At 41.6% G+C, this 13,569-nt stretch overlaps 1 protein-coding gene across 1 annotated transcript in view; it reads right to left on the reverse strand.

The window, feature by feature from the left end:
- rapgef1b (Rap guanine nucleotide exchange factor (GEF) 1b) overlaps window positions 1-13,569 on the reverse strand; it is an 80,148-nt gene that overhangs the window by 34,312 nt on the left and 32,267 nt on the right. Inside the window, exon 2 of the mRNA XM_080743122.1 lies at window positions 780-925. Within this exon, the coding sequence (XP_080599248.1) occupies window positions 780-925 (146 nt within the window). The remainder of the gene's footprint in view (window positions 1-779; window positions 926-13,569) is intronic.

Raw genomic sequence — 13,569 nt, forward strand, 5'->3', positions numbered from 1 at the left:
GTTCTCTGGGTGCAGACACCTGCTGCTCTGAAGCCAGACAGCCTCTACTCTACACACTGGCTGGGAGGCTGTGGGAACCCACAGAGGAGCTCGCACACACAGACACAAAGCAGAATAAAGAATAATACACAGGAAATCAGCTGTCTTATAAACACGTAAACAAATGAACTGCATGTGTATAATAATAGGTGGGAGACAGATGGACGTCCCCCACAATACACGTACACTTGAGCCCGAGTTATACTTTGGCTTTTGTACAGACTGCAGGCAAATCACAATTGTTTCTCAAATAAGATTTGACTGACTGTCCAATACTGTTATTTGCAAGTGATCAGATCGTATTTGTGTATTCACAGATCATAGGCCTATGTGCATCGATTGCTGTGTTGTATGCCGGTGACGCACACCGAGAATAGCAAGACTCTATGATCTGAGGCAGTATAAATCAGGCTTCAGTGTCCAGACTGAGAGATCTTTAGAAATCAGATTTAGAATCACGTTTTCACCTGGGAATGTGGTCTTAATCTGATTTGCAAATATTTGTCTCATATGTTTTGTTACACCAAAAATAGCCGATCTACAAGCTCAAAACATGTCTCACTGCGACACGTTGTGAGCTTGCAGATCGGCTGTTTTGGTGTGTGACACTGGTGTGCAACCAAGTATAAATCAGGCTTTATGGGCTCATAAAGTCCACATGCACACACACACACACACACACACACACACACACACACACACACACACACACACAAACGCACGCACGCACACACACAAACCTTATTGACAGGTTTCTCAGCACTCTTCACTGCTGGCTCAGGCTGCAGCTGTTTGCCCTTCTTAGAGGGAGTCCTCTTGATCTTGGGAGAATGGAACTTGTCCATCAGCTTCATGGTGAAGGATGAGAGGTGCGACCGCTGCGAGTCTGTGGAAAGAACAGATGAGTGGTCAGTCAAGGAGGAGACATAAGGACATAAGGAGTCTCATGAGGCATTAGAAACCAAAAGTGTTTTGTATTTCAAACCGCGGCATCTGTATTCTGGGGGCGAACATTTTGCAAAAATATCAGGTGCAAAGATATTTGTTGTAGAGGGAAAAGGAGTGGGCCAAATAGTAGTCCAGTCATTATATGAAAAAACCTAAAACAAATTGCAATAGTAGCAAACTCAACTGATTCTGTATCCTCATTATGTCCTTAGTGAGGGAAAAAAAGTCCCAAGGAATCCCATCAGGGGAAAGTTTTGAAAACGACCTACCTACCTAAAGGAAAATATGACTCCAAAAAAATCTGCTTTAAGTGGGATGTGAGGGGTCAAACTAGGGGTTTTTAATTATTCTGAATCCATTGCAAGCATTTGTTTTGCATGAAAAACATTCCTTGGCCTAAAAATGGACCCCAAAAGACTGTGAAAATTGATGACTCATCACTAAACCACCGTTTTGAGGGGCCATTTCTTGCCCAAGGAATGTTTTTCGTGCAAAACAAATGCTTGCAATGGATTCAGAATAATTAAAAACCCCTAGTTTGACCCCTCACATCCCACTTAAAGCAGATTTTTTCTGAGTCATATTTTCCTTTATAGTGTAGTGCAGGGGTCCTCAATAGGCGGACCGCGGTCCAGGTCCGGAACGCGAGGCACCGCCGACCGGACCCAGGACGAATTATAGTAAAAAAAAAAAAAAAAAAAATCTCTCCACGTTTTTGTTTCCACTTCTCGTTGTATTCATTCACTTTCATTGCATGCGCTGAGAGTGTGTGTGTGTGAGAGAGAGAGAGAGAGAGAGAGAGAGAGAGAGAGAGAGAAAGAGACAACGACGCGCTGATTGGCTGATGCCGGGCAACAGACTATTATGGGCTGTCAACTCTATGACAGCCCATAATGATGCGCTGATAGGCTGTTACCACAGACCGCGGAAGTTAGTTTACGCAGCAGCAGCAGCAGTAGCTTCAGTCATCAACAATGCAACTAGTTATAAATCAGTGGGGTTTCATTCACGCAAAACATCATCAACGTGAATACGTTTGCAGGATTGTAATCTTATCTCCAGAGTTTTTCGCGACGTGCCACGGCCCGGCGGCCTGTGACGGCTGCCTCTCTTTCTGCATGGATATGCAGCGATTCGTCTCTGACAAGAGTCTGACGCGCGACACCTTGTTTTCATATCGATATTCACGTTGCGACACAAGCATAAATTATTCGAAGATTATCCCAGTTTGTTAAAAGAAACCAGAGCACTGAGCACCAGCGCAAAATATCTCTGCTCCACGTTGAACATTCTGTTCTCCCTGCTTTAATGGGTCATTAAAGGCCCCCAAATGATTTTGGAGGAGTCCCCAGCCCAGATGACAGTGAAGTCATAATTTAAGGACCCTTTTAATAAAGAAAGAAACGGAAAAAGACAGTTACTGCATCAACAAACTACTAAAAAAATTAAGAAAGGGATCCCTAACTATGTAAGATGAACAATAATGAGGGCAAGTGGCCATGACCTGCGGGCAAGTAGAACATGACCTGTACTTTCCAGACGGACAAGTGCCTCTGAGACCATAGTGTCAACCCCTGGTTGGTACTTTTTTGTATCTTAGCCTACTATTTAAGATTGACCGACATAATAAAAATGTCAAATATAAATATATATATATATATATATATATATATATATATATATATATATATATATATAATTGTTTTATTTTTTCCCCGGACCCGGACCTGTTTCAAAAGAATATTTGTGGACCTTCAAGATTTGTATTTGAGGACCCCTGGTGTAGTGTATAGTAAGTGAAGGTAGGTAGGTCGTTTTCAAAACTTTCCCCTGATGGGATTCCTTGGGATTTTTTTTCTCTCACTAAGGACATATTGAGGATACAAAATCAGTTGAGTTTGCTACTATTGCAATTTGTTTTAGGTTTAGCCTAATTTTGGCCTAAAATGACTGGACTATAGACCCCTGGGGGACTCCGGTAAATGTTTTACTGGTTAACTTGTATTATTATTATACACCAAATCATCATGAGGTCATTACAACAGCAAATTGACTACTAGGTGTATAAAGCTAGCAGTTCTGTCATTTAATGTTATATTATTTTTATTATATCAAGAAAACCAGCACCCCTGGGTGCATACAGGCATCTCATTTTATTCAGATTCCTGGTATGAAGTAAGATTTTATCAGTGGTTGGGCACATTGGGCTACATGATAGGACACGGTTTGTGTGTGTGTGTGAGTGTGTGTGTGTGTGTGTGTGTGTGTGTGTGTGTGTGTGTGTGTGTGTGTGTGTGTGTGTGTGTGTGTGTGTGTGTGTGTGTGTGTGTGTGTGTGTGTTTATCTGTTTAGACTTCAAATCAGGAAACAGAAAAGGTCTAGTCTTAGTTCATTACGTACAGAGCATTTAGTTTTAAACCCAACCGTAACGTGATTTTGGTATTGTGATATTGGTAAGTTGTAGGTAATAGCTGGGCAGATGCAGCATATACTGTACACCCGGAAATACCCCCTACTCGTTTGTTTGCATTCTGACTTGGTCTATATTATACCCTGTTATTATATCTTGTTTGTTATGTGTTAGCACAGTCTGCGGAGCATGTAACACCAACAATGCATTGCACATACTGTAGTTGTATGAGTGAGTGACAAGTAAAACCTCTTGAAGCGTACTCGACTCGTAATGCTGAAAAAATAGCAGTGTTCGCCTCACAGCCTTCACTCATTTTACAAATAAATGACAGTTTTGCCCAGATTCCTTCTAATATTGTGAGACAGAAGCCAAAAGAACTTTTGTTAGTCCATACTTCCAATATACATTTATTTCCCATTCAACAGTATGATCCATTCAATTGTGAATGTGGTTATAGTTTACAGGCATATGGAAGTATGTTTTTTTTTTGTATTCTTGTTTTATGTTAACATATGTTTTTTTTTAGGTGTCTTAATGCTTAAATGTTTGCGTGAATGACCTTGTTGTTGAAATGTGCTATAATTGCCTTGCCATACATAATGGTAATTTAACAGTCTGCTGTCAGCATGTTGGATGTGTATGGGGAGATTGGGGACAGAAGCCTTCCACACTCTTCAAACAGCGCTCCTCCTCTTCCTCAGTCTCTCCACACACCAAACAGAATACAGAGAGATAAATGCTATACAGCGGTGTCAGCCAGGAGGAAAAGAGGGTTTTATCAGTGACAAAACTAAACTCTATCTGTGTAATCTCCCCACAGTCTGGTGGCAGTAGGATTTGGCATTCCACTGCCATCAGCACAAAACACTGAGCGCTGAATAGCAATCAGCAACATTATCATCAACAACAGCAGCAGCACCACCACCGCTTCTACTCGTTTTGCTCTTTCGTTTGCGCCTTTGATTGACGTGTCATTCATCAATCCTTATTCTCCCGTTTCTCCATCCGTGATCATCATTATTCTTCATCCTCTATGAAAACTAAAGCCTCGTTGCCTTTTTATTTTTTAAATCTAGTGGCTTGTTCAAGAAAAATCACACCCATTGTGAAGTGAACGGTGCTATTTATGAGTTCATTTCTTTAAGCATCCCGCAAAGCTTGGCCAATGTGGGATGAGGCGGGACCTACGTACAAACAGGGGACCCGGGACAAACAGATAAAGCCAGCACCGCTCAAAAATCACACCCAGTGTTAAGTGATCGGTGCCTTTTATGACCCGCGAAACTTGGCCAATGCCAAGCTCGGCAGGACAGACATACACTCAAAATTAGATGTACTGTAGGAGCGGTTAGCAGCGCTAAAAAAATATGACTGAGATGAGGCATGCCATTACAAAGAAATTAGTAGACTACAGAGGTCTATGGGGATCTACACCCGGCAGGACCTGAGATACGTACAGGTTCGGGTCCATGTTTTATCACAGTCACTGGGGTCTGGTTTGGTTCATATTTGTATTACCGGATCGCCCTGCTGGTTGGAAAATACATTGAACACTCTAACAGGAGCACTCACTGATCCCCACTATAACTATAGAGCATCGCAGCGGAAGTGGATTCCTGGGGTCACTTAATATTCCCCATTCATTTTCGCCATAGACTTTTACAAAAATATTTATAACAATTATGTTAAGCCTCAAACCAAGCCATCCAGGATGGAGGTGAATCATGATCATATAACCTTTTTTTCTATGAAAAGAACATTTTGAAAATCGCTAAACAAAGGGTAGTTATTAAATGTGGTATATCAAATAATGTAATATTAAAATATGTTTTCACATAGGATCAAAGGTTATATGATCATGATTCACCTCCATCCTGGATGGCTTGGTTCGAGGCTTAACATAATTGTTATAAATATATTTGTAAAAGTCTATGGCGAAAATGAATGGGGAATATTAAGTGACCCCAGGAATCCACTTCCGCTGCGATGCTCTATTGAGTCCACGTATGGTAACGCGACGCCTCAAAGGCCCTAAAGACAAAGCTCCAAACAGCCCAAAACAAACAAATTAGGCTTCTGCTTAACCTTCCATCTCGGGCTCACCTTACCGTTAATCGCTTTCTAAGCGAGCGACGGTTTACAGTTTACAGTTTAGGCATTTAGCAGACGCTTTTAATCCAAAGCGACTTACAATAAGCAGATAACATCACAATAATAAACAGGATAATATGTCAGTACATCATCAACAATATAACAAATGCAAATGGATATCTATCTAGAAAAAACACAATATAATCAAAGTTCTAAAAACCTAAAAAAACTAAAAAACAAAAACAAATGCTAACTAGCTTCATGTATGGTCATTGATTTTTTTTCTGTAGTGCTAAGGGTTTAGGTGGAGTCTGAAAAGGTGAGTCTTCAGTCCGCGGCGAAAGCTAGCGAGTGAGTCCGTTGTTCTAAGTGCGACAGGGAGTTTATTCCACAACTTGGGGGCCAGGAGGGCAAACTGTCTCGGACGAGTGGATTTTTGCCCTGGAGTTTTTAGCGAGGGTTCTGTCAGCATCCCTGTGTTGGCTGACGGTAGCTATAAACAGAGTACAGTATCTTGCAATGGGCCTGGTGTATAAGATACACAACACCACTAAGATACCTATATCCCAGACAAAATACTTCCCAAACATCAAGGATGTTCACAATTACAACATCAGAGGCAGCTCCACAGAGAATGTCCAACCCAGATTTGGCACAAAAAAAGGGTCAAATGTGTTCTCCTGCTATGCCACTAAAATGTGGAACGTCATACAAGGCTTAAAGGAGTGTAAATCCCTCCCTTCCTTTAACTCATTTTGTGCTCCAGACATGAACAGGTTAAATGTCCAGCGCGCCATTCGCCTGCTCCGTCCGCGGCCAGTCTCTTATTTTGAAGGCCAGAAGTCGATTGCGCAAACATTTCCTGTTTGACGTCATGACGTCATTCACCGGAAGTGGTCATTCTCCCATGCGGTTGCAGTAATGGCTGATCGTTGCCTTTCAGCTTGTGTTTTTTTTGCGAGAATCTAATGCCATCCTTGGCTTCAAAAGTGTTTTTTGGAGAAAATGGACATTAAAGATGAGATCGACCGTCGGCCTCCATTAAGGGATTACTATTTTGTGCACGTGGATCCGCGATGATGATGAATCGGCGAGTCCAATCGTGCCAGGACTTTCCAACGGACCGTAGGGTAAGATTGCCAGCTTTACTGTATATACAGTATATTTCGCGAGTATCCTCGGGATCGGCACTCCGAGTACTCGAGTATTTTTCACAAGTATTCTCGGGATCGGCTACAAATGGGTTAAAACAGCACTGAAAAGCCCTTAAAGGCAGCTGCTACTCACAACTGGTAAATGAAAACAAAGCCCATCCTAACCTCCCCCTGACCTTTCTATTGTAAAAACCATCTATTTTTGCACTGTGTTTTTTTACGACTGGTGGTTTTTCTGATGATCTTCTGCATAGTACTGTGTTCTGTCATTCGATGTTATGAGTTTAAAAACATGATCTCAATTGAAACAAGCCATAGGATCTTGGGCGTGTCCTTTTAGTTGACCGTGTACCAGTGAACTGTACTGTCATGTAACCTTTTCTAAGTTTTGCAAACTTCTAAAACATTCTTCAATCAATCAATCCATCAAACCTCGGATTCCAGGTCTGTATATCATTATGTGCAATGCCCTGGTGGATCGGAGAAGACCTGCACTCAGCACTGATCAGTAGAGAAAAGCAATATGTGCTGAGCAATTATTAGGCTGACCTGGGGACAGATGATGAAGTATACAATAATTACATTTACAGTATGATCTGTTTTGGTCATAGTGGCTACAATTGCCTTCTAAAGTGTGTGTATGCAACGTGATGGTCGCTTATCTCCCGATAAGGGAGTCTTACTGGTAGTACATTATTTATTTTGATTATTGGTAACAGATCATTGTCCGGTCATTGTCCAGTCACTGGTAATTTTCCGGATAGTCGGATACCGGTCATTGCCAGTAACTTATTGTATATTAATTTAAGTTATCGGCCCTGTGCAACTTTTGGTCAATCAGAAATGTATTTTATATTTATATGTTCCCGTGTCCAATGCCAAAAGCACATTTAAATAGTGAATCACAATTATTATAAGACAATTATGAACTAAAATGTAATGATCGTGAGTTTGTGACAGCCCTGCCCATCTCCCCATTCATCAGGCACACAGAGGCACAAATAAAATCACACATCAAGATACAGCAGCAATAAGCACAAGAAGTAAGGGTCCATTTGTTACATGATACAATGTCAGTTAAAAATGGATACTGGATTTCACAGTTCCTTGAAACATTTGCTAGCTAACTATCGTTCATGATCCAGAGGTCATGCACTGTATCTAGTATCTGCTGAACTCTATTTGACATAAATGACCCTGGTGTTATACAGTACGTAAATAGCCTATTCTATAGAACACTTGCCACTGCAGTAAGCAACTAATAATGCATGCTCAGTATAATTTGAGAAACTACAGATATATGAGAGAGCGAGAGAGAGAGAGAGAGAGAGAGAGAGAGAGAGAGAGAGAGAGAGAGAGAGAGAGAGAGAGAGAGAGAGAGAGAGAGAGAATTATATAGGCTATAAAAAGGTCTGTTAATATAATGTCCAGCAATCAACAATTTGGGGTTTCTAATTTTATGCCTAGATGTTATGGAAAAATATTAGTTTTTTTTCTGCCGTTTAACATTTACATCTCATGTAGGAATAACATCGGCCTACAGCTGATTCAACAAACCAGTAAATGACACACAATGAATGTCTCAACATTCAATCTGGTTTCTAATCACACAAACACTTTTTACTTAATTTATTTATTCGACTACTGTCACAAAATGTATTACAAGGTAACATCTCAAGGAATTGAATTATTAGCCCAGTTATGTCACTTCAAAAAGAAAGTTAGAAAAGCAGAAATGTAAGTATTCTGATCGTGAAGCATCAGATGAAGAGATAGACAGATAGCTTTCTCTTCAGGGTGGATATAAATAGTTGGTGTTCTACCTCTGTTAGTCACACCATCCATGGAGTAGAGAGACAGACAGACAGACAGACAGACAGACAGACAGACAGACAGACAGACAGACAGACAGACAGACAGACAGACAGACAGACAGACAGACAGACAGACTGGTGACTAGACACAGTAAAGTCTCAGGGGAAAAGGATGACATGCTCAGATCAGCCTGTCCTAGTAGCTGTCTGAATCAATAGTGAGTCTGGGGCTTGAGGTGTTCCCACACTCAACAATCCATAGTGACAGACCTCTGCCGATGGCGTGTCACTATGTGTGACCAGCATTTGAATACCTAGTCTAGGCTGTTTGTTACTATCCTGAGGGAACACATGCCTTCAGGATCAGCACTGCAGTACAAACACCTGTAGGCTGTGCATGTATGGTACGGTTTCACTTCATGGATAATCTATGCATGTAGAGTGATTATATGCTTTCTGTTGTACAGTTAAAAAGAATGTTCTCCACCAAAGCTCCGCTGACTAATGCCTGATTTGGTTGCATGCTGAAAATAGCTGATCTACAGCGTTCACAAAATCACAACGCAGAAATATCTCAAAGATCTAATGGGCAGATTGCCATTAAATGTCCTAATCATTTCAGTGATGCCATGACCTTTCCTCTAGCACCAAGGCAAAATGTCAACTTTGCACATTGCACAGATATTTCGAATATGCAGAGCTCAGAATGCACTCTGTGGTTTTTGATGACTTCAGCGCCACCCTTTCCATTGACTTTCTGTCTTAATATGTTGCTACTCCACATCCCACCTGCATGGTACCGTGGTGTGGTAAGGACAGCAAGGATTTACTCTGACCCAGAGCACAATCATTCACACGCTAGACCCGGTGACGTTATAGAAAGAGAGTCAAGCAGAGAGGAGAAAAGAGATTCGAAAGAGGATCAATGAAAAGAGAAAGAATGTATGTATGTGTGCAATGCTAAAAAGCAATGACGTTGGCTTTGTTTGTCAGTGTAAACAAAGAACACTGTATGTTTTGTTATCCTTCACAGCTACAGTATATATAGCTTGTAACACTATGATTGCCTATGGATTTATTCTGAATTCATAGAGCATCCTCTCATCTATTTCAGATTCATAACATATTGCTAAGCCGTGTCGGCACTCTGTTTGGATGGTAGACAGACCCAACATGTGGTTGGCGCACCCACTCAGTATGGTTAGTACCAAAAGGCACCTACCCCAGAGGGGTAGCTAGAAAGGTCAAGGTAGGGTACTGTGGCCCATTGAGAAATTCAAATATAAACAAATGAAAAAATGTATTTAATAATCTAGTTTACGAGTTCTCGCTAGACTCTGAGCGCCGTAATCTTACAAGGCAGCTGGTCTCAAGAGACTGCATCAGTCTGAGAGCCTGCAAGCAGCTTCACATTATCCTTCGTCGTACGACAGTGTCATGCGCCGAACACGTTGTGGGCTTGTAGATCTGCTGTCTGTCTTTCCCACTTGACACCATTGTACAAGCATAAATCAGGTACTCCCCTCCCTTCCTGTAAACACACAGACTCAACAACAACTAGTTTCGTTCCCAGCCTTTTTTCATGCTTAACGTCAACGCTCAACAGTCGGTAGAAAGCAGCATCAAAATTATAACATAGGTTAAGTGGAAACGGGCGATCGATTTGGTAGTGATGGATGGCAGACACTTTACAATCACACTCGACCAAAAAAGCGATGTAAAAACTAGTTTGGATTGTCCCTCACGGTTAAACTGCCTCCTTGTCATATATTCTCTTCCTTCATCTAATTCAAATAAAAATGTTGAATGAATCTGACAGAATAGATTGTTTTTAGTATAATTTCCTGTTTCAGGTAAAGTTGTTCCATCACACACACACAATGAGGACACTCAGAGCAATGCTTGTCCATTCTCCAGACACGTCTGGGCGTAGACTAAACCATTACATTACCTAAGCTTATTAAAATGAGGCTATAGAATAAGATGAGTATAAATCATTCATTTGATCAAGCAAGAGAGCGCGCTTCTCAGCACCAACCGTGGCCAGCTCATAGATAGAACGAAAGAGATTTCTATGGTTTTTGAATGAGGTTTTACTGCTTAAAATAGTTTTAAAAATACACATTTGAAATACGATAGGTTCGGAATGGATCAAAAGATAATGTATCGCTTCCTTCCTATATATATATATGTCCTTCCTTCCTCAAATGACGTCCGCAACAGACACCACAACTATAATGACAACGACAGTGGTGAACGATATCAATGGGAGCACTTTCAAAGCAATTTGATGAACGGTAGAAACAATGGCAAGCCAATCAAGATCCATGACCTTCCAAATGTTACATTTTCAGACAGGGAATCACGTTCAACACAGAAGGTCATCAGTGTACTGTGGACGCTGGACGCTCACATTATTAGTTTTGGGAATCTATGACCAAAACTCCTTACCTAGGGTTTGGAAGTCACTTTGGAAGTGACGTGGGGATGGGAAACTGATAAATGTCCCCTGATTAGGCCACGCGGGCGGCGTATCATGTTTTCCATATAGAGGCCCGCCCCTGAGTTTACACATCATGTGGAATCGCGTGCTCCTCCTTTAGTTGCTCCAAGTAGCCCCCCTTGTTTGGTTTGGGAAGGGTGATATATGTCACGGAAGGTATTTGGCCGGGCGGCGCCATGCTGTCTGCACGTATTTTAGTGCCCTCGCCATAGCATAGATGCGGAATCGAGCACCACTGCCCACTAGCCCTCCCTTGTTTGTGCCTTTTTCGACGCTTACTATGGAATGTCGAGATAATGGTTCTTCGAAACAGCGCCCTCCCTGCTTTTTAGGTTTCATAGGGGGAGTGGTCTTCCTTTCTCCCTGTGTTTCTTATGTAGGCGCTGGTGCCTGGCTGTTCTCCGTATAGTTAATACAGCGTACACAGTACACTATCGTTTTAATCACGTTCAGAGCGATTTTTTGGACTATAGAGACATTGACAGCCAAGAAAAATCCATCAGAAGGACTTCGCCGTCGGAAAGTTCACTTATTATTAAGCACCGCTGTGATATACGCAGTATACGGAGCTTCAGTAGCCTACCTCGCCTCATCTAAGCCTACTCCTGCCTCAAAACCTCTGGAATAAAACGGGACCCAATTTTGCTCTTTACTTTGACCACATATTCAGTCTACACTACACCAAATCTATTTTTGCCAATCTATGCAGTGCCACAAATCAACAAGCTCGCAATTGGGTTTGTTCCCCCTGGCATGATAGGATATAGAAGTCGGAGTTCAAGTGGTTTGTAATCAGAGTCAGATTAATATATTCCCCGCAAATTACACAAGCACTGGCTGAGATGGAGATCTGTCGAGTTACACAAGCATGAAATGAGATCGGAGATCTGTTTTTCTCTCCATTCAGAGTGGTGTTATTGCTTTAATGGTTACATTTACATATCTCTGCAAATCTCCCGTTTCATTGGTATAGAAAAATAGCAGATACACAAGCTCACAGACACACACGTGTGTGCATTTCATTTATAGAGCAGATCGCTCACACTGAACGCTCCGCCGTCACTCCTCCGTCCTCCCACGCTTGTGGATGAAACCACGGCGAGAGTACTTGCAGATTTGCCCAAAAGACGCCGAAACGAAACGTCATTTAGCCAACAATGGAGCAAGGTAAATTAGTTGACGAGTATCATCATGCACTTTGCAGCACTGTGTGTAACGGGTTGATGTCAGCAAAGAAAAGGTAGAACGCAATGCATGTTTTGACTCAGGGGCGTCAATTGGGTATGGCAGGGGTATGCAGCTGCCATACCCTGGGTCCAGGGGGGAAGATAAAAGTTAGTTCTGAATAAATATGAATCCATGAATGTCTCTTTGTCTATCTGTGCTGGTTACTATGTTGGTAAATTACAGTAAAATAACTACAAATGCAAAGTTTAACAAAATGGACACTTTAACAAGGTATTATGCAGATTACACCCCCCCCCCCGGACCCCCCTGCGGCTTAACACTTTAAGAAAACAACAAGCACCCAAAACTTTCTATCAAAAAACATTTGATTCTAGTTATTGTTAAATCTTTGTGTGATAGGAACTTTCCCCCCCCCCCTTTCTTATATTAACAACTTGAACCCTAGCGTCCATATTCTGAGAACTATAGCCAAATATAGCAGATCTACAAGCTCACAACGCCTCGCGCTGCGAGGCGTTGTGAGCTTGTAGATTGGCTACTTTTGGCAAAGAGCTTTGGAGGGGGAAAAGAGCAGACTATAAAGGCATGTTTTCACTACAGTTCCGGAATGTTTCCTGCAAAATAATTAGCATAATGATTTTCAACTTGCCGGGAGTTTAGTTTTTTGGGTGTTTTCACATAAGCAAAAATGCTGGCATAGCCATAAAATACCTCGTTTTCAACTTTAAAACTACATGCATCGCCACATCAGCTAATTGAAAAAAATATTCATTATCTACAAGCTCACAACAAATAAAACGAAACCAGCAACTATCATATACAAGCAACTTTACAGAAATGAAGCCCGGAGTCGCTTATATTAGCAGACATGGCAACACTTGGACTGAAAGAAAGAAGAAAGAAGAAAAAAAAGAAAAAAAAAAGAAAAACACCCTCCCCAGTTTGGTGCGTTCACTGCAGGGGCATCGGTGCCTGTCCTGTCTCTTCTCTCTCTCACTCTGAATGCTACAAATGGATTTACTAAAACAAAATATTCTTCATGCTCAGCAACAACAACACATAAGGTCCGTTCAGAAAGGATCTCATCTAATGCAACGTGTTGCACCTGTGGGCTTTAGATTAGCTGCGGTCTGTGGACTCGCTCGCTGCTCAAAAGACTTTTAGGCTAATCATCACACGACAACGACGATAAACTAATGATGCACCTTTTGTTGAGAACAGCTTCTTTCTTTCGGAACCTCTCCAGTCCCTCCGCAGATAGCGGAGGAAGAGGTTCCAAAAGGAGCTGGCGTTAAGAAATCATTGCACTTTTGCAGGCAGCCAGCCATGGTCACAATGCGACTCTACTCTTCTATAGCCTAAATAATTATATCCCTAATGCAAGGACTCTATAGCCTAAATAATTATACCCCAAATGCA

Source organism: Nannobrachium achirus (genome assembly GCF_963921795.1).
Source record: "Nannobrachium achirus genome assembly, chromosome: 15".
NCBI classification, from domain to species: domain Eukaryota; kingdom Metazoa; phylum Chordata; class Actinopteri; order Myctophiformes; family Myctophidae; genus Nannobrachium; species Nannobrachium achirus.